Source organism: Orcinus orca, chromosome 15, assembly GCF_937001465.1.
Source record: "Orcinus orca chromosome 15, mOrcOrc1.1, whole genome shotgun sequence".
Lineage (NCBI taxonomy): Eukaryota > Metazoa > Chordata > Mammalia > Artiodactyla > Delphinidae > Orcinus > Orcinus orca.
This window is the reverse complement of record NC_064573.1, coordinates 67,877,162-67,899,276: the sequence shown is the minus strand read 5'-3', so window position 1 is coordinate 67,899,276 and position 22,115 is coordinate 67,877,162. Positions and strand designations below refer to the sequence as shown.

At 44.0% G+C, this 22,115-nt stretch overlaps 2 protein-coding genes across 6 annotated transcripts in view; both read right to left on the bottom strand.

The window, feature by feature from the left end:
* The window catches only part of TTC28 (tetratricopeptide repeat domain 28), a 590,731-nt gene extending 584,898 nt beyond the window's left edge, over positions 1-5,833 (bottom strand). For both annotated transcript variants that reach the window (XM_004283800.4, XM_033412749.2), the window contains exon 1: positions 5,628-5,833. In XM_004283800.4, the coding sequence (XP_004283848.1) occupies positions 5,628-5,729 (102 nt within the window). In that variant the 5' untranslated portion in view covers positions 5,730-5,833. The remainder of the gene's footprint in view (positions 1-5,627) is intronic.
* Positions 5,834-8,413: 2,580 nt separating this feature from the next.
* Positions 8,414-22,115, bottom strand: part of CHEK2 (checkpoint kinase 2) — a 42,232-nt gene continuing 28,530 nt past the window's right edge. For all 4 annotated transcript variants that reach the window (XM_033412715.2, XM_004283772.4, XM_033412716.2 and 1 more), the window contains 6 exons: positions 20,898-20,984; positions 19,747-19,910; positions 19,405-19,520; positions 18,305-18,390; positions 11,558-11,638; positions 8,414-10,736 (listed from right to left, as the gene is read on the bottom strand). In XM_033412715.2, coding sequence (XP_033268606.1) covers positions 10,647-10,736; positions 11,558-11,638; positions 18,305-18,390; positions 19,405-19,520; positions 19,747-19,910; positions 20,898-20,984 — 624 coding nt within the window. In that variant the 3' untranslated portion in view covers positions 8,414-10,646. The remainder of the gene's footprint in view (positions 10,737-11,557; positions 11,639-18,304; positions 18,391-19,404; positions 19,521-19,746; positions 19,911-20,897; positions 20,985-22,115) is intronic.

Here is a 22,115-nt window from a genome sequence, read left to right as displayed (position 1 = left end):
GGCAGCAACGAAGACCCAACACAGCCATAAATAAATAAATAAATTTGAAAATAAATAAATAAATAAAATATTCTTATAGAAATGTCTGTGAGATCAATCTGTGGATCTGTGGGTTATAAATTTAATTATAATTGTGATTCTGAAGGTAAGTTTATATTGTTTAAATAATATTTACAGTATAAACAATTATTTTCTTTGGTTCGTAGTGAATACACATTCAATGAACATATGTTACAAGCATCATATCTGTATTATATTGTTGTCTCTGGTTTCCTCCTGCACAAAACAGCAATCTACTCCAGCTACTGAAGAAGCACCAAAATAAAAATAATACTATTAAATTTCAATTCAAACATCAGGCTTTGTCTCTAAGTTTTTTAAAAACAGCAATCATTTTATGGCTGAATAATATTCCATTGTATATATGTGCCACATCTTCTTTATCCATTCATTTGTCGATGGACACTTAGGTTGCTTCCATGTCCTGGCTATTGTAAATAGTACTGCAGTGAAGGTGGATGGACCTAGAGTCTGTCATACAGAGTGAAGTAAGTCAGAAAGGGAAAAACAAATACTGTATGCTAACACATATATACGGAATCTAAAAAAAAAAATGGTTCTGAGGAACCTAGGGGCAGTACAGGAATAAAAACGCAGATGTAGGGGCTTCCCTGGTGGCGCAGTGGTTGAGAGTCCGCCTGCCGATGCAGGGGACACGGGTTCGTGCCCCGGTCCGGGAAGATCCCACATGCCGCGGAGCGGCTAGGCCCGTGAGCCATGGCCACTGAGCCTGTGCGTCCGGAGCCTGTGCTCCGCAACGGGAGAGGCCACAACAGTGAGAGGCCCACGTACCGCAAAAAAAAAAAAAAACACGCAGATGTAGAGAATGGACTTGAGGACACGGTGAGGGGGAAGGGTAAGCTGGGAAGAAGTAAGAGAGTAACAGTGATATACGTACACTACCAAATGTAAAATAGATAGCTAGTGGGAAGCAGCTGCATCACACAGGGAGATCAGCTCAGTGCTGTGTGACCACCTAGAAGGGTGGGATAGAGAGGGTGGGAGGGAGATGCAAGAGGGAGGGGATATGGGGATATATGTATACATATAGCTGATATTGTAAAGCAATTAGACTCCAATAAAGATGTTAAAAAAAATAGCAATCATTCAAAAGAAATAAGAATTGTAATCAACAAACTTAATGAAAAAATACTGCTTCTGCTTTTAGTAGAAATAAGTAGTAAAAGAACAGGACATTAATAAGAACTATGGGGTAAGAGCAAACAGCTTTCAGTTATACTTTTATTATTTTTAGTAATACATACAAATACGTTGTCAAATACCATATAGAGCAGCCTAGATTTAGCAGCCTTTTACAATACAACTGTGTGGTGTGAAAGACTCTTTCACTGTTCCTCAAACACTCACAGGGATTTCTTGGGTCACAGAAAAGTGACGGGGACAGGAAGAGGTTTGAGGTTTTTGTTTTGTGGGGGGTTTTTTTTTGGTGTTTGTTTTTTTTTTTTGGTCTCAGGTTTTAGGTTTGTTTATTTTGGGGGGGGAGGGTTTTTTGTGTTTTTTTTTGGTTTGGCAGTTTTGTTTGCTTTGGGGCTTGCTTTTAAATAGAGTTAATTAGCAAAAGAACAACAAAGTACCAAATCCCTACCACACGCAAGGCATTGCTCTAAATATCTACCTACATACATTCTCTTTTACTTAATTCTTTGAGATGGATATTACTGTCCCATTATACATATGAGAACACTGGATATATAACATTAAGATTTGTCAAAAACTCAACTAGTAAGTAGCAGAGCCAAAACTTAGAGATATGAACCTGGATTTGCATCCATGCTTGAGTTTTCAAAGACCATTCTTCCTCACTATTTTCGAGGAAAGATCTGAAACAGAAAATTGGAACAGACTACCACTAAACGATGAAGCTAAAAGATATATCCAAAACTCAACTGTATTTTTTCTATACACTAGCAATGAGCTAGTGATGAACAATGATGTGAAATGAAATGTTAAAAACAGTACCATGTACAACAGCATCTAATAGAATAAAATAAATACTTACAGATAAATTTTTGGAAGAAGTGTAAGACTTGGGCCTGAAAACTATAAAACATCATTGAAAGGACAGATTAAACACAATCTCTATAAAAATCCCAGCTACTCTTGGGCAGAAACTGATAAACTGATCCTAAAATCCATATGTAAGGGACCCAGAAAAGTCAAAACAGTCTTGAAAAAGAACAAAGTTATAGGACTTACACTTAATTTCAAAACCTATTACAAAGCTACTGTAACCAACTAGTGTTGTACTGGCATAAGGATAGGCAATAGAATAAGATTGAGAATCCAGAAAAAAACCTAACACATATTCAGCTGATTTTTCAATAAGGGTGCAAACACCACCCAATGGGATAAGAACAGTCTTTTCAATATATAGTGCTGGGACAACTGGATCACAATATGCAAAAGAATGAATTTGGACCACTGCCTTACACCATATGCAAAAATTAACTCAAAATGGATTGATGACCTAAATATAAGGACTAAAAACATAAAATTCTTAGAAGAAATCATAGGGGTAAACCTTCATGACCTTGAATTTGGCAATGGATTCTTAGATATGACACCAAAAGCATGAGCAACAAAAGAACTTCATCACAATTAAAACGTTTTTTGCAACAAAGGACACTGTCAAAAAAGTTAAAACACAACCTACAGAATGGGAGAAAACATTTGCAAATCATATACCTAATTTAGTATCCAAAACATTTTTAAAACTCCTACAACTCAATAATAAAAAGACAAATAACCCAATTAAAAATTGGACCCCCCCCAAAATGGACAAAGGATTTGAATAGAAATTTCTCCAAAGATATACAAATGGCCGATACGCACACACAAAAAAATATGCCCAACATCATTAGTCATCAAGGAAATGCAAATCAAAATTGCAATAAGATACCACTTAACACCTACTAGGATGGCTAAGTTAAAAAGACAAACCATGGGACTTCCTTAGTGGCGCAGTGGTTAAGAATCTGCCTGCCAGTGCAGGGGACATGGGTTCGATCCCTAGGAAGATGTGGGATCCCAGGAAGATCCCACATGCCACAGAGCAACTAAGCCTGCGAGCCACAACTACTGACCCCGTGTGCCACGACTACTGAAGCCCGTACGCCTAGAGCCGGTGCTCCACAACAAGAGAAGACACTGCAATGAGAAGCCTGCACACCACAACGAAGAGTAGCCTCCGCTCGCCACAACTAGAGGAAGCTAGTGGGCAACAATGATGACCCAACACAGTCAAAAATAAATAAAATTAATTTAAAAAAAAAAAGACAAACCAATAACAAGTACTGACAAGATTGTAAAACTCTCATACACTGCTGGTGGGAATGCAAAATTATGCAATGACTTAGGAAAAAGTTTTTCAACTTTTCAAAAGGTTAAAATAGAGTTACCATATAACCCAGCAATTGGGATATGCCCAAGAGAAATGAAAACATATGTCCACACTAAAGCTTGTACACAAATGTTCATAGCAGCATCATTCATTATAACCAAAAGGTGGGGGGGAAAACCTATGTCTATCAATGCATGAAAAGATACAATGTGGTATATCTGTTCAATTAAGTATTATTCAGCAATAAATAAATGATACAGGTACAACATGGATAAACCTCAAAAACACTGTGATAAGTGAAAGAAGCCAGTCACAAAAAGACCACATATTGTAAGATTAATTATATCTCAACAAAGCTGGGGTTTTTTAAGACACTTTAAAAAAAAAAAGTCATGGGGATGCACAGCATGGTGACTATAGAACTATAACACTGTATTGTATATTTGATTGTTGCTAAAAGAGTAGAACTTAAAAGCTCTCATCACAAGAAAATAAACTGTAACTATGTATGGTAATGGATGTTAACTGGACTTACTGTGGTGATCACTTTGCAATATATATAAATATCAAATCATCATGTTGTACACCTGAAACTAATATGTTACATGTCAATTATATTGATATCTCAATTAAAATAAGGAATTTTTAAAAAGACATGTGCATGAACTACAAAAATGAAACGCTGAGAGAAAAAAAGCACCTAATTTTCAATTTTTCTTCTTCATATGCATATTCCTAAAATTTTGTCTTCCTATACATTCATATTTTGTCCATGAACAACAAACTACTGAAATTAAATCAAGTACTGAAATTCAAAAAACATGAAAAAAACAGCTCCTGAAATATCAAATAACTTTCAAACAATTCTACTTTAGCATTGACTCTGAACTAAACATAAATCTCAATTTCAAAATACCACATAAAAATTACAAATACTCAGAGGTTTAAGCAAATTGCCAACTTTTCTGAATAAACAGTAATTCAGATTTGCTTTGATGAAAATGTAAATATTTACCTGCCTGAAAAGAACAAAATCCTATAAGTCTAGTGTTCCCAAATGATGAAAAGAAAGAAAAGTGCAATTTTTTTATTCAGAATTTAGTTTCAGAATTAATTTTAACCTAGCTAGGATTATACATAGTTGATGGTTTATACTAAGCAAGGTATACCTTGCTTTTGCCTAAAATATACTGAAAAGAAGGCATTTATAAACAGTTACAAAAGTTAAGTTGGGACTGAGAAAAATCACATCATACAGTAAATGTGACAGAGATAATAACTTCAAAAAGCTCCTGAAAGTACAAGAACTCCTATTTTGGAAACTCCTTAAGTCATTTAGTCTTTCTACAAATATGTACTGACCATCTACCATGTGCTAAGCACTGCGCCTGATACCAGGATGCCATGGTGAGCAACGAACAGATCAGGTCCCTGCTCGCAGGAGGCTTACACTAAAACAGTGCTTGTCAAATGTGCCTGATATAATCACTCAGGAGCTTGTTAAAAATTCAAAATCTGCTCCTCTGCTTTGGAGAGTCTGAGTCCTTGGGCCTGGGGTGAGTTGTGACGCCTGTATATTTATCAAGCGCTCCAGATTATTCCTATGCCCTGGCTGTTTGGAGAGCCCAATGCTCGGGGGCATCCCATCCCATCCAGCCGGAGCCACACCTCCGAAGTCCATTTCACTCAACTTCCTTCACCCTGACCGATAAATACCCCAAACACACCACCACGCTGAGATGGATGTAAAGCATTCCAAAATCACTCTGTGCTGAGACACCGACAGACTTGCTTCCTTCCGGGAACGGACAGCTCACTGCCTTAGACTCCACCTGGGGCTGTCTGCACCTGAGCCTCCCGGGGCTGGCCGACACCTGTCTCCTAGCGGCTGCGGTCTACCTCTCCCGTGGGCCCGGGTCACAGGCAGCCACCGCCCAGCGGGGACGGAGGCAAGGGATTGGCACCGCGCGCATTAGGCGCCGACTGTATACGGCCCCCCGTGCGCGCACACACACTCCCGCGGAAACTGAGGCGGGCAGGCAACAGCCCGGGTCCCGCTGCCGAGCGGCGCGAGGCAGGGCTCGAACCCGGACGACGGGGCGGGTTCCGCCTCGCGGGCGCTCGTCAGCCGCCGAGGCCCGGCCCGGCTCGCACCGACGGAGTTTCACAAAGAAAGTCTCCCGGCCCGCGCCCCTCACGCACTCACCGGAGGCGGCGCCGTTGGTGACTCGGGCTCCCGCCGCCTACGGCTCCGTGCCGGGGTCGACCCCGGGGTGGGCTCGAGCGCCGGCGGCGGCGACTGCTCCATCTCCGCGGGGCCCGGGCCGCGTCCGCCTCGAGCTAACGGTCCCGCCAGCTAGGCGCGCGCGCCGGCCCCGCGCGCCATGTTCCCGCCGTGCCGCGCGCCTCCGCGGCGACCCCCACACCCCCCCACATCCAACACCGCGCACGCGCGCATCGCCGCGCACGCTCCCCGCGCGCCTCCGCGGGTCCCCCCGACCGCGCAAGCGCGCACTCGCCGCGCCCCTCCCCGCGCCCTCCGGAGCCGGCCGCTGTTCCCAGCGTTGCGCCCACCCCCTCTGCAGCCGTCCGGCCGGGCCAGAGAGCTCGCGGTTCTGGGCTGGGCGCCGCCACCTGCCGCACTGCGGCCGACGCCGGACCAGACCCTTCGGCACTGCCCCTTTTGCTTCACCTACTTGGGCTTGAGGAGATGGTCCAAGCCAAGAGGGAATTATCCCAAGAAGTCCGGGGGGAAGACGCCGCTAAGGTGATGAGAGCCCCATCGCGAAGGTGTGTGAGCACGTGAGCGAGCCTAAGTAGCACAGTTGATGTCCATGTCCCTGGAAAGCCGGACTCAATGGAGAATCCGAGTTCGAGTCCCGCATCTCCACTCACCTTTGCCTGATTAAGGTCAGGTCTCCAGGAGCCTGTTTCTCCTTAATCGGGAACGTCCAGCAAGTTAGGAGGACTTGAAATAATCCAGATAAAATGTCAGCACCGCACCTAGTGCTCACCAAATGGTAATCCGGTGACAAGACCTCTTAAGTAATTTTGTTTTATGGTCAAGAACCAAGGGCCCTTGAAAAGGGAAATTTCGGTTCAAGTCTTGCCTCCGGTTCTTGCAGAGAGCCTTGATCTCTAAATCTGCAAAGGGAGGAGCAGCACAGGGTTGAGGTGAGCTTTCCGATGAGGCACACACCTTTCTGAGCACAATGCCTGGCAAGCTATCCAAGTTTCAGTGGTATAATTCCGGTCCTATCTTCCAGGACTCCTAAAGTTTAGTGAAGGGGGCTCTGATCCCAAACCCTGTGGTATAATTAGCTGGGAGGGGGTTCGCTCAACCTTGGGGCTGGAGGGACTTAGTTCCCACATCTTCACTTTCCATTCTCTGCCCCAAACCTCTCTGGAAACCCTAAAGTTGGCACAAAAACAACAGCAGAGAATGTTTTCACTTGTAAAAAAAAAAAAAAAGAAGAGTGCCTGAGGGTCTCCTGGAGTTTGTAAGTGGTTGAATTTATTAGTCTGGCCTTTTCCAGACACAAGTGACCAAAAATTTTTAAAACAAAAAAAATTTTTTTTAATTTAAAAAACTCAACCTGGAGTAAAACAATTAAGGGAATAATTGAAAAGTCTTGGGTGGTACCTCACTTAAGGCATAGCTGGATCCAGGTGCTCAAACGATAACCTCAGTGTTTCTACAATCTCTCAGCTCCGCTTCCCTCTGTGATGACTTCATTCTCATGCAGTTCTCTCCACATAGTGTCCTGGGCAGCTCCTAACTCACACCTACCATCATGGTAGGGTGAATAATGGCTTCCAAAGATGTTCTCATCCTAATTCCCCAGAATTTATGAATATGTAACTTTACATATTCATAGCAGGAGCTGTTTCCCAGTAGTTCCAGCCAAAGTCTTGGATTTTCTTTCACTGGACCCATTTGGGTCACGTGACCTGCCTGAGCCAATCACAGCAAGATTGGCCAGATCTGACTATATGGAGCCCCTCTAGGAAGGGGGTGGGGTTAACCCTGCCAGAAGGACCTGGGGTTGGGGCAAGTGGGAAGAGGGATTCCCCTCCCCCAGAAAAAATAGGGTTGCAATTACCATAAGAGGCATCAGGTTCAGGACAGACACAAAGTACAGCTGTCTACTGCACCATCATCAAGGCACCAGAGGTCCACCACCAAGCAACATGCCTGTTCTTCAAAAGGGACTGGCAGTTACTTCAGTCACTGGGTGGTACCCCTCCACCTCTGCTCCCACCACCCACCCCAGACCTGGCATTTCCCAAATCTGTTTTGTCAAAGGCATCTCAGTTATCCACCCATCTTGTGTGAACCCAAAAAAGGTAAACAGGTGATGTTACTTCCTTGCTCAAGAACTTTCTATGGCTCCCTCTGGCTATGTATGTGACCCTCCCACCTTTAATGATACAAGCCAACGCTGACAGATCCCCTACCAGGCACTTTAAATGAAACTTCCACCACTGAATCCTCAGAAATGCCGTATTAAGATGGTACTCTTATTGCACCCAGTTTACAGATAAGGAAATAAAAGCTCAGCAATTAGAAGTAACTTGTCCAAAGCCAAAGGTCAGGAAGTTCAGAGAGCTCAGATTAGCACAATATTGCTCCCACTAATGATGTTGCCATCCCAGCTCCATTTGCTCACATTTCAAAATCCTGTGCCCACCTCCAGCTGGGTGGGCAGTGAGAGGAGCTCTACCAGAGGAGCCTCTAGGGACCCGTTTGTCTTCTATAGCGTGCGGGGTGTGGGGGGGGAGGCAGACACCTAGGTACCATCTCCCCTTCCCTCTATGACTTCAAGGGATAGGGAGAAAGAATTCCCCAAAAAGAAAACCGGAGTATAAGGTTAAGAAGAGGAAGTGGATGCTGGGTGTCCCCATATTGGCAGCTGATGTCTCCCCATTAGTAATGAGTGTATTAGCTTCCTCTGGCTGCTGTAACAAATTACCACAAATTGGGTGGCTTAAAATAACACACATTTATTCTCTTAACTTTTGTAGGTCAGAAGTCTGAAATCAGTTTCACCTGGCTAAAGTCAAGGTGTAAAGTAAAAGGACTGGTTCCTTCAGGAGGCTCCGATGGAAGAATCCATTTCCTTGCTTTTTGTCTGTCAGCTTCTAGTGGCTGCCTGTAGTGGCTTGTGGCCTCTTCCTCTGTTTTGAAAGAGCACCACTCCATCTCTTCTGACTCTGACTCTTCCTGTGTCCCTCTTAAAAGGAACATTGTGATAACACTGGGCCCACCTTGATAAAACAGGATGGTCTTCCCATCTCAAGATCCTTCACTTAATCACACCTGCAAAGTCTCTTTTGCTATGTAAAGTCACGTATTCATAAATTTTGGGGATTAGGATAAGAACATCTTTGGAGGCCATCATTCATCCTACCATGGTAGGTATAATCAGAGAGCTAATACAAAGTGCTCTGGAAACAGAGAAGGGCTCGCTGGCTACCCCAAGAGGGAAAGATGCCCTAAGAAACCGCAGCCTTCACATTAAATATTCAAATGAGCTAAAACCCATCTAACTTGGCAATCTCAGCCTCATTCCTTTAAATAGGCAAACCACCTAAATCCCCATCTAGCCCTCAGCAACAGGCCAGCCAAGCCTCAGAATGCTTGCACACCCTTCTAATTTCCATTGCCAACCACCACCCTCATTGCCTGAGGCAACATGTGTGTGCCCCTCACCCTCCCCTGGCTGGCTCACCAGTGGCATCTGAACCAAGACACTCAACTCATGGCATAGTCAGCAAGCTACAATGTGGCCTAGCATCAGTCAGCCAAAGTTACAAAAGAAGCAAAATCAGTGGGTCAGAAAGAGACAAGAAGAGCCAGCCATTAGAACTGCCTGGGCTCCTGATGGCTCCCAGGCCCAGCCCTCTGTAAGGTTGAAACAGATCCCCTTTTCCATGAAGTAATTTGAATGGGCCTCTGTTCCTTGTCACCAAGATGTCCCAGCTTCCACAGATCATGGCGTTGTACCCATTCATCATGACTGAACATACTGGCATTCAAGATTTAGAAATCAGTCTCATGTGAGTTTTGTCAGTGTGAGTCAACATCCCTGAGTCTGAATGAATAAGGGACGGAGGAGATGAGGAACATGAATTTGAGTCAGAAAGCCCTGGGTTGGGTCCCAGCTCCGCCACTTCCTAGCTGTGTGACACTGGGTAAGTCACCTTACTCCTTCAGCCTGGGTTCCTCACCTATAACATAAAGGTGATCAGAGGACCTAGCCCATAGAATCACCAGACAAGAACAACCTAGGGAGGCGCTTTACACAGGGCCTCCTTGGTCATCATTGGGTCAACATGACATGCCCACATGCCTTAGTCACATTTCCAAAATCCAAACAGCTCTGAAACTGGGGAGTCCTCCATAACTCTCGTGGCAGAAAAGATGGACCTGAAGTGACATGAAGCTATTTACAGTTTTCTCTATTCCTCTTACTGTGAATATTTGCTGCAGAAATATTAAAGTGTTTGGTTATAGGATTCAGTGGGGTATTACATATAAACACAGTTGATGTGCCTGGTCCTCTTCCTAAAATCAGGAAATTTTTGAATTTCACAACTTATCTGGCTCTGTGGTTTCAGGGATGATGAGGGTGAGAATGGGACTCTAAACTGGCCCGTGGGGGAATTCCCTTGCAGTCCAGTGGTTAGGACTCCACACTTCCACTGCAGGGGGTATGGGTTCGATCCCTAGTCAGGGAACTGAGATCCCGAAAGCCACATGGCCAAAAAAATAAAAATGAAAAACAAAATTTTAAAAAATTAAAGTAAAAAAAAAAAAACTGGCCCATAGTAGATGCACCAAGGTACCGACCGTCTTGTAAGGACTCTGGCCAGTCTCGACAAACCCCACCCTGACTCACTGTGCCCCATCCCCTGCAACTTTAGAATTTGTATGCCACTCACCCAGGGATACATCCCAAGAAACCTGCCTGGTTACAGCCAAGGAAGAGGCACCAGAGGAAAGGCACACAACTTCAAATATGCACACACTAAAGGCGTGTAATTAAGAGCTGATCAACAAGCAAAAGCACAAAGCCCAGGTTCCATTACATTTTGAATTGTGTATCAATGATTGTGGAAAAGCAACTGTTCCCACAATGAAAATACAAGCTATGCAATACAGATTTAAAGAACATGGCAGCTGGGTTCAAGAAAGTACATTTCTTTCATGGTCAACCGGTGTTCACGAGACAGCAGCACAAACAGCCAGGCGCTTTGTGGGGTCGGCATCCTCTGCTTCCCCTTCAAGAAGCCGCTTTTGACTTGTAGAAGGCTGAAAGTAAAGGAAAAGAGAGAGATGTTCAAAGAAAACCTCTGGCTTGGTTACAATTTACCAAAGTTTCCCTATATACTTCCAGTAAACTTGGAGCCTTTCATGTGAAACTCCTAGGACCAAGAATACTGGTTGTCCTCATTGACTCTGAATCCCCACCACACCCCTCCCAAACTCAGACACCCTTATCGGACTGACATTTCTCTCCCTTGGGGCTTCCAACCACTCAATGATGTCTATTCAAAGTAAGAAGCATAACCAGCCTCCTCTTGGTTGTCTTCTAAATTAGGAAATGTAAAGGGACCACAATACCTCTCCCAGGGAGCCTCAAGTCTTGCTCTTTTGTGGGAAGACAATCTTTTTTGTGTCTTTGTTTCCCCATTTATAAAATTGCAAGGGAGCAGTAGGAAGAGGAGTGTTACCGAAAGAAGGCAGGACAGGAATGAACAGATATTAACTGATACCTACAAAGAACTTTAGAGGAATAAGATTATAATCAGAAATCATCAACCACTCCCCCAAATTTTAAATTTTTCAGCAAATTTAAATCTGAGCCTCTAATAAGTCTTCCAATCTTGCCTTACAGGAGACTTCCTGAATAACCCCTAGCTGTGTTTCTCTAATGCATTAAACATGGTCTTCATTATTAAATCTTCTAAAGGTGCCAGAGCAGATCAAGCTGAAACAAAGTATCTACTACATTATTCCTTACCAAAAAAATGTTAAGCAATCACTGCTAAAGAGACTATTCAAACTCCTTATCCTCCACTCATTTGACTCTTCAAACTTAGCCTACATTTAATGACCATGATCCAGAATACCTGGGCGGGAACCTGGGGCAGAGTCATCGACTTTTCTTCTTCAAAAAGCAAATTCTTAAATTTTCTCTTCATGTCCTCATCCTGTGAAGAAATGAAAAACATAAGTAGGCTGTGAATGAGGGAAAGAAAGCTCCTGAAAGGCAGGGCTAGGATGCCCCTGGAAACAGGGAAGTAGGCTAAGATGGGGATGAATGTGGAGAAAAGGGAAAAGTCTAATCAGCAGTCGGTGCTCAGTCAACACTGGCTGAACCAAACCCATACGCTTAAGAGCTCCGGGTGAATGTCTACTACTAGTAGACTGACTAAAACATAATGAGCAACTGTCACCTTTCCATTATATAACTATGTAACAAAAGGATTGGTTGACTAAAATATACTTACGGAATTACATAATTTCATCTGTGAAAACAAGGGAGCAAAGAAATAGTTGCTTATCCAAACCTGTCATATAAATTTATTTTCATTACATGATCCTTGAAAATCTGTGGTAGAAAATGCATTACACTATGTCGCAAAGCCCCATCAAACTATTTCAAATGGTTTCAAGTGTTTTGGCTAGTGTTAAGGTAGGAGAGAATTATTAAGGACTTGGTAAACCGAAAGGTGATATACAAATAATAAAAATAGAAGTAATTATTATCAATAGAATATAGCTGAAATATGATAAAATCTTCTGAAAGAGCATTTTCTTGGTTTTCACTATATTTTAATTTCATTAGCAAATAAATTTTATTTTGCAAAAAACAAAACAAAACAAACAAAACTCCAGGTGGGTCAGAGAGAACCATAGACCTTAGCAGTCAATCTTTCAGAGCCAGCATCCCAGATCCTGAGAGATGGCGATCAGGAGGTCAAAGGCTGGGGTTGGCTCCATGCTGCTCCCCAGATCTTTCCAGGAGGTCCCCCCTCCCACTGCCAACAATGAGACCAGTTACCAGGGCCACCCTAACAAAGCAACCCTGCACCCGAGGAAAATTCACCCAGCAAGCACTGCACAAGTTGCCAGAAGGACTTCAAGCCCACAATATCCCAGAGCTAATGAGAAAAAAAAGTGAACAGGTGTTTCTTGCTGCTGGAGAGGGAAATGAGGGGTGGGGCAGGGTACACAGAAAACTCCTGCCCACCTCCATGAATAATCACTTCTGCAGGGCTCACTTCTGCATCTGGGAGCCCTGAGAGGTGACAGCCCTCCCTACCTTCAGAAAGGTGAAACACCCAGGACTAGGACTTGGGCTTTGGGGCCAGCTGAAAGCTGAGCTCAGCCACTCACAAGTAGCATGTGCAGAATACAGACCCAGAGCAGCCCACTTCCAAATCCTCATGTACTTTTCCATCCAACCCCCACTCCACTCCTCCCACTACGCCAAGTGCACCATGGTGGGTGCGGAGAAAGGACCTAGGAGTGAAGGCCTTCAATATTCAGCAATTTGATGGATATAGAAAAATTAGTGCTCGAGGATGAATTCACCTGTTCTACATCTAGTAGCTAGAATCACCTGCTTCCATCACTGTTTATTGCATCATTCAGTGTAGCTCCCCACTGCCCAAGTGCCAAGTTCATCTGGATTCCACTCCACACTGTCCTCTAGGATCTCACTTCTCAGCAAGGCCACTCTCAAAGGTCCATTCCTTATTTCCTCCTACACCTGCTTACAGCCTCCGCCAGAAATGCCCTCTGTGCCTCCCTGCCCACCCACCTCCCTCATTCATTCAGTGAACAGTTGAGGACGCTTAGATGCCAGGCACTGTAATAAGCACAGGGGCCTCCATATCAGAGGGACCCAACCAATGTTGAAAATGCTATTCCCCCGTCGCTGTGGCAACTGAATTGTGATTGTCATGGCTGAACTGTGTGAGTTATGACTGAATTGTGCCCCCCCAGACCCCATTTATATGTTGAAGCCCAACCCCCAGAATTGTGACTGTATTTGGAGACAGGGCCTTCAAACAGATAATTAAGTTAAAATGAGGCTCTTAGCTTAAATATAAGACATGACACCATAAAACTCCTAGAAGAGAATATAGGCAAAACATTCTGACATAAATCGTACCATTGTTTTCTTAGGTCAGCCTCCCAAGGCAATAGAAATAAAAGCAAAAGTAAACAAATGGGACCTTATCAAACTTACAAGCTTTTGTACAGCAAAGGTTTTGTTTGTAGTTACAAACAAAACCAAAGGACAGCCTACAGATTGGGAGAAAATATTTGCAAATGATTCGAGCAACAAGGGCTTAATTTCCAAAATACATAAACAGCTCATACAGCTCAATAACAAAAACAATCAAACAACCCAATCAAAAAATGGGCAGAAGACCTAAACAGACATTTCTCCAAAGAAGACATACAGATGGCCAACAGGCACCTGAAAAGATGCTCAACATCGCTAATTACTAGAGGGATGCAAATCAAAATTACAATGAGGTGCCACTTCACACTGGTCAAAATGGCCATCGTTAAAAAGTCTACAAATTAAAAATGCTGGAGAGGATTTGGAGAAAAGGGAACCCTCCTACACTGTTGGTAGGAATGTAAATTGGTGCAGCCACTATGGAAAAACAGTATGCAGGTTCCTCAAAAAACTAAAAATAGTTGCCATATGATCCAGCAATCCCACTCCTGGGCATATATCTGGACAAAACTATAATTCAGGGGCTTCCCTGGTGGTGCAGTGGTTGAGAGTCCGCCTGCCGATGCAGGGGACATGGGTTCGTGCCCCGGTCCAGGAAGGTCCCACATGCCGCGGAGCGGCTGGGCCCGTGAGCCATGGCCGCTGAGCCTGCGCGTCCGGAGCTTGTGCTCCGCAACGGGAGAGGCCACAACAGTGAGAGGCCCAAGTACAGCAAAAAAAAAAAAAAAACTATAATTCAAAAAGACACATGCACCCGTATATTCATAGCAGCACTATTTACAATAGCCAAACAACCTAAATGTCCATCGACAGATGAATGGATAAAGATGTGGTGCATACATACAATGGAATACTACTCAGCCATAAAAAAGAATGAAATAATGCCATTTGCAGCAACATGGATGGACCTAGAGATTATAATATGATATCACTTATATGTGGAATCTAAAATATAACACAAATCAACTTATCTATGAAACAGAAACAGACTCACAGACATGAAGAACAGACTCGTGGTTGCCAAGGGGGAGTAGGGGTGGGAGAGGGATGGACTGGGAATTTGGGATTAGCAGATGCAAACTATTATATGGAGAATGGATAAACAACAAGGTTCTACTGTATAGCACAGGGAACCATATTCAATATCCTGTGATAAACCATAATGGAAAATAATATGAAAAAGAATGTATACATATATATAACTGAATCACTTTGCTGTACAGCAGAAATGAACACATTTTTTTAAATATAAGTTTATTTATTTATTTACTTTTGGCTGCATTGGGTCTTTGTTGCTGTGCACGGGCTTTCTCTAGTTGCAGCGACCAGGAGCTACTCTTCGTTGTGGTGGGTGGGCTTCTCATTGCGGTGGCTTCTGACGGAGCACGGGCTCTAGGCGCACGGGCTTCAGCAGTTGTGGCTCACGGGCTCAGTAGTTGTGGCTCACAGGCTCTAGAGCGCAGGCTCAGTAGCTGTGGTGCACAGGCTTAGTTGCTCCGTGGCATGTGGGATCTTCCCGGACCAGGGCTCGAACCCATGTCCCCTGCATTGGCAGGTGGATTCTTAACCACTGTGCCACCAGGGAAGCCCAACACAACATTGTAAATCAACCATACTTAAATATAATAAATTTTTTGTTTAAATTGGGCTCTTAGGGTGGGGCCTTAATCCATTATAGCTGATGTTCTCATAAGAAAAGAAGAAGACACCAGGGATGTAAGCACACAGAGAAAAGACCAAGTGAAGACACACAGAGAAGGCAGCCACCTGAAGGGCAATGAAAGAGGCCTCAGGAGAAACCAAACCTGCTGGCACTTTGAAATTGGACTTCCAGCCTCCAGAATTGTGAGAAAATAAATTTCTATTGTTTAAACCACCCAGTCAGTGGTACTGTGTTATGGCAGCCTGAGCAAAGTAATACTGCTATGTCATCCCCAGGCCACCCTGCCCTTAGACAGTCTCCACACCGTGTGAACTTGTGGGTACCAGAAGCCCTGTGGGCAGTCCTCATCCTGGGGATCCTCCATACTCTGTGCCTACCCCTATTACCACATGTAGCTCACTGCTCTGTAGTCAGGGTTGGCCGCCACCTGGACTGTGTATCCACAGTGCCTAACAGTGCTTGACACATGAGCTCCTTACCTGTCCTCTGAAAGCATGAATGAATGCATGAAGAGATGAAACCATGCAGCCAAACAGAAATGACCACAAGCCTATTTAAGCCTGTATTTAAAAGAAGTCATCAGTTGGGAATTCCCTGGCAGTCAAGTGATTAGGACTCAGTGCTTTCACTGCTGGGGCCCGCATTCAGTACCTGGTTGGAGAACTAAGTTCCCACAAGCCATGGCACAGCCAGAAATGAAAATAAAAAGAGTCATCGGTAAGCAGTAATCTGAAAAAGGAGATCATTACATACCACAGATAGAATGTGTATCTGTAAATACCCTTCCTTTGAGATGTCTACAATCTATTCAAAAATGTGACATTGTAATATGCCTCCAAGTTAAGCAGGAAAAAATCCTCTATTTCAAGAAGTAAACATGGACTTCCATGGTGGCAGAGTGGTTAGGAATCCGCCTGCCAGTGCAGGGGACATGGGTGCATGCCCTTGTCCAGGAAGATCCCACATGCCGTGGAGCAACTAAGCCCGTGCACCACAGCTACTAAGCCTGCACTCTAGAGCCCGCGAGCCACAACTACTGAGCCCGCATGCCACAACTACTGAAGCCCGCGTGCCTAGAGCCCGGGCTCCGCAACAAGAGAAGCCACTGCAATGAGAAGCCCTCGCACCGCAATGAAGAGTAGCCCCCTCTCGCCGCAGCTAGAGAAAACCCACGCACAGCAACAAAGACTCAACGCAGCCAAAAATAAATTAATTAATTAATTAAAAAAAAAAAAAGAAGTGAACATGAGGTCAAAGGTGGGTATAAGGGATGCGCCCAAAATTGGACACTGTTAATAACAAAAAAGAGATCAGAATTCACATTCCAAACACTCAGTCCAGTGCCAGACCCATAAAACCATTTAGTTTCCTCAAAAACACTGAATTTTCCCAAAATGAAACCTAAACTGTCACCAGCAGGTGATTTTTGTGGGCACTTGGCATCCTCGTCCTCATTGAATGTTCACTCCGCCTTCTGCTGCAAAAATAAAATGTGGACAAAAGAGTATTCAAGTGAGACCCCTGTGGCAGGGTTGAATTTCACCTTTTCCTTAGTTGTTAACAATTTTGAGACAAAAAGTACAAGAAAAATAGGCTATGCTTGTTTGTACATTTTGGGCAGATGTAAACCCTGTTCCCAGGCCTAACTGGCAAGTTCTGTTTTCTTCAAGATTAACACAGCTCCTCTACCTCCATATCTGGCCCCCAAGAGTTTCCCTATTAAGGCCCATGAAAAGAGCCAAGAGGAATGTTTTCTTTTTCATCAAAATTAAGTCCCCACATGCAAAGTCACCCTTTATTCCAAATTCCTTTTCTCTAGGGTCCTGCAGTTTCAAATCTGTGTGGTCTATTAAGTGCTAAATCATCTGACAGATTTTTTTCTGGAGGGACTGCTGTTTCCAGGGCAACATCCCAAACACATATATCTACTTTTTGTTTCTTGTAAGGATTTCTCGTTCTCAACCTGAGCTGGCCTGAGCAGAACTGTTCGGTGTGGAGGGCTGGAAGAGAGAAAGAACGAGGACACTCTTCCCAGAGCTCCAGAAGTACAGTGCTGAGACTAGATGGCCCAAGGAGTTCCTGGACTAGAAATTCCCACAGTATGTGAGCCTCCAGCTCAAACAACCTGGTTAAGTCCCCCATCCCCACAGGAAACAGAGACCAAATGAAAGTTAACAGAAAGGCATATGGCTGTGCTAAAAGGAACTCCACTTAACAGAAGACCTGGCATCCATCAAAAAGCCTGCCCGAGGCCATAGTGAATTCTAACACCAAAGACTAGCCCACCAAAGCCACTAAGGACTTCCAACCCTGGCAGCTCGAATGAGATCAGTACCTAATCTAACGGCAGCCACAACCCCCAGCAGGGACACAGAGGAAATGCAGACTTGAAAGGCACAGGTGACAATCTGCTAACGGCATGCTGACTCACCATGAACGAGAAGTGGGACCCCTCATGCCCAATCACTTGGGCTTCAGAAATAGCCAGATTCTACCCCAGCGAGGCTGCTCCCCTCCTCCCACCCCTGCTTCCCTGATCTAAGGTTGAAGATGGCTGGAACGCAGCCCATCCCGCCCGTCTGGGGTACGGTGTTTGAGAGAAGAGAAGGACATAGCTAGGGTGGAAATTTGGAGCTAGAACAATCTCTCAAAGGAGCACAATGGAACACAACTGAACCGCAGACACAGGGAAGCCAAGTGGAACCAGGACAGGCCATAAAGTGAGCTTGTCTATCCAGGTCAAGTTGTAAAGGTTGCACACAAACACGAGACACACCCACGCTCAGACCCACAGACAAACATACACATACCGACACACCTAAACCTCAGTCTTTAAAAATTGCATTAAACAGACCCAACAAAGCAAACGTATGTTTTCATCCTCTTCCCCATCTCTCAGGCACCGTTCAGGGCTGCCCGGGTATTTTAGGCTGGCAGGCACTGCCCCATACACACCTGAAGCCACGGGTGTCTTAAAGCTTCTTCTGTCGTAAAACGTGCCTTTGGATCCACTATCAACAACTTCTTGACGAGGTCCAGAGCTAAAGCAGTAAGATAATTTGGCAAATCACAGTGAGAAGGATAAAGGCATTAAATCAACAAAATTAGAGTATGCCAGAATCACAGGCCAACATCCAGAAAGAGGAGAGAGGGGCTGAGGTCATTGTGATCAGTAGGCATGGCCCCCTAATCCTCCCCACTCTGTATTTGTCCACGTGCTCTAGAACACCAGGAACGACCATGATGCTCCCCAACACTCCCTGCTCAGACATCACAACCTCTTAGCTCTCCATCCCTACTCTCCTTGCTGGACTCAAGTTCAAACTAATTAAAGATGAACTTCCCCCAGTTCTAAAACTCAGGATGTTCAGCCAACTCTCTCCAAGACCCACAGAGTGATGGTGAGAGCTCCTCGGCCAGCGAGAGCTCGCTCCTTGAAACAAAGGAGCAGAAACAAAACTTGACGGCCAGCAACAAGTGGAGGCTGGTTGTATATTGCAATATTATTCCTTAGACACTGTGACACTTAGCACAATCATCTGTGGTACATTGTTTTAGTTTTCTACTTTTTCTTTTAAGAATTACAAAGTTACCCTTTTAAATTCTAAAATACAAAGTAATTACATTTAGCTCTTGCTGTGCTTACTAATTCAAAGGAGACCTTGTAACTAAAAAGTTACCCATTATTTTGCACACTTAAATAGATACCAGGCACAGTGAGCATATTACACTTAACCGTCACAAAACCCCTTAAGGTAGGGGTTTATTGTGCCCCTTCTACAAATAAATGAAATGGAGACCCAGAGATGTTAAATAACTTGCCTAAGGTCACAGAGCTAGGAAGTAGCTGACCCGGGACACGAGCCTACATCAGCCTGGCTCTGGAGCCCAAGTTCCTAATAATTTCCTTTGCCTCTCAAATGGTGCAAAACTAACAACAGAAAATAAGAACAGGATTGACAGGAGAAAACATCACAGAATTTGAAAAGAAATTCCCACCACGGCACACACACATTCTAGCAAACCACAAATTCTTAACCCTTTCGTATCCATACCCTTCTCTGAGACCTCTGACCAGACTTCAGGAATGAAGTTGCATTTTCCACTGGTGATCTGATCCTTCAGTGACACGTGAGTCTTATGCTCAGAGAAAGGTGGATACCCACTAAGGCTTAATGTTGGTAGAGAGAGAAAGGAAAAGAAATCAAGTGGCATTCTCAGTGGCATTCATGGATACATCGATTTCTTTTTCAGCATCATGAAAAATTAGGTGTTGCTTTAAATTGATGGTCAAAATAAGTGACCTAAATTAAACACAAGCTCTCGACCTGGACACATTGCTGATTTCACCTAAATACCTCCAACCAGAGTCTGAAGAGATGAAAACTTTTTCTTACCAAATGAAAAGAATAACTCCTAAACTCCAGCAGTCCACAGCACGGTTATATCCAGCAGTCCCAAAAGAATTAAGAACCTCAGGAGCCAGGTAAGTGGGGGTACCACATAAGGTTCTCATCAGAGAGGTCTCCCCCAAAATCTTGGACTGCCCAAAATCAGTAATCTAAAGCAAGGACAAAAGGGAATCACTTTTAATGACATCATAAAATAAAGAGTAACATAGTCTGCCAGTCCCAAAAGACATGCAGATTAGAACAGTTCCTATCCTATGGTTCATGCTGCCATTAATCTGGAATCTACACATTGATGTTTTGGTAAGGTAATTTTAAACTCTGCAAGTTATTTAATTTTGCTTAAATGAAAATTCTTAAAGGCCCAGGTTTTCTCAACTTAGATCTGGGTTTTCTGTAACCTTACGAAAGGCTTATAACCGTAAACAGACACTCTAGAATTCTAATTAGTTATTCCTGGTTCTCCTTAGACCCCGGTTTCTCAACCTTGGCTGCAAACTGGAATACCCGAGGAGCCTGAGGAAAATATTTACACCTGGGTGCCATCTACAGTGATTCTGAGGCGTAGGCTTGGTGTCACGGTTTGTTTGGGTGGTTTTTTTTGGTTTTTTTTTTGCAGTACGTGGGCCTCTCACTGTTGTGGCCTCTCCCGTTGCGGAGCACAGGCTCCAGACGCGCAGGCTCAGCGGCCATGGCTCACAGGCCCAGCCGCTCCGCGGCATGTGGGATCTTCCCGGATCGGGGCACGAACCCATGTCCCCTGCATTGGCAGGCGGACTCTCAACCACTGCGCCACCAGGGAAGCCCTGTTCGGTTTTTTTTTTAAATCAACAGAGGAATCTAAAATGAAGCCAGGATTGGGAAGTGCTGTTTTAAACAGAGGAAGACAGGGGATGTGTTTCTCCCATCTAGACCCCTACTTCCTCCCTCTGAAGATGAAAGTGGCTTATACACAATGGAGCTCAATAAATGCTCATTACATCTGGATTGGAGCAATACCATCTGATCTCTAAAAGAATTGCTAAAAGTGGAAAGGTCAAGTTCTCTACCTTTTTATGCTCCTACTTTTTACTTGATGAATTTAAAAACAGTTTCTGAACAGAAATCTACTGGCCACATATAAAACATACATTTCTTACCTTTATAAGGCAGTCCTCTTTTTGAGATGAGAGTAGAACATTCTCTGGCTTTAAGTCCCGATGTATAATGCCATTTTCGTGAAGGTACTGCATAGAAAGACAGGCATGACCCTTAGATATATCGAGTAGTATGTGAGGAGAGAGAGAGAGAGAGAGAGAGAGAGAGAGAGACACACACACACACACACACACACACACACACACACTTTACAGCTGGATGAAACTGTACGCCATGTTACTCACAACCATATTCCCCCAAATCATAGAAAACCACTGGATAAATGGATTAGTGTTTACAAATTTGTTTGTAAGAAACTCTTTAAAAAAGTAGAAAAATGGGGCTTCCCTGGTGGCGCAGTGGTTGAGAATCCGCCTGCAGATGCAGGGGGCGCGGGTTCGTGCCCCGGTATGGGAAGATCCCACATGCTGCAGAGCGGCTAGGCCCGTGAGCCATGGCCGCTGAGCCTGCGCATCCGGAGCCTGTGCTCCGCAACGGGAGAGGCCACAACAGTGAAAGGCCCGCATACCGCAAAAAAAAAAAAGTAGAAAAATGAAAAAGGCAACTTATGACAGTAGACATTTTACTTCACTCTTCAAAATAATAACTATCCCTTCATATTGGCAGAAACAGAAGATGTCAATTTCAATAAAAAAATGTAAATGGATGATATAAAATATTATGAGACCATCTTAAACTATAAAAATTCCACCAAAATAGCACATTTGGTTATTCCATCCCTGAGAATATTTTTAAAGGGACTCTGTAAAGTACACATGTGTAGATTATCTGTTTGAACACCCAGAGTTAACATATTCCTTGATGCAAAGATTAGTCTTTGAAAACTATGGCTGAAATAGAATGGTGATATTTCTTTGTGTATTCATTTGTATATAAGTCATATTTCTTTAGGAAAAACAAGTTTCCCACATCCACTGATCTGTACTCAATTCATCTTAATATTCTTGGTATAATATAAGGTTGGGAACAAACCATTAAGAGAGTAAAGCACTGGTTAGGTATTTATGCGCTTCAATTTTCTCTGGATATCCCTCTGGCCTAGAGGAAAAATCCTCCAAGACACCTCCACTCATCTGGTGAAGCCCCCAGGGTGGGCACCCAGGTAGACCAGCCCCTGGAAAATCTCCCTCAATCCTCACCCAATGCAAGAGCTGCTCCCAATCACTGCATCTCTTGCATACAGTATGTTCTCAAGGGAA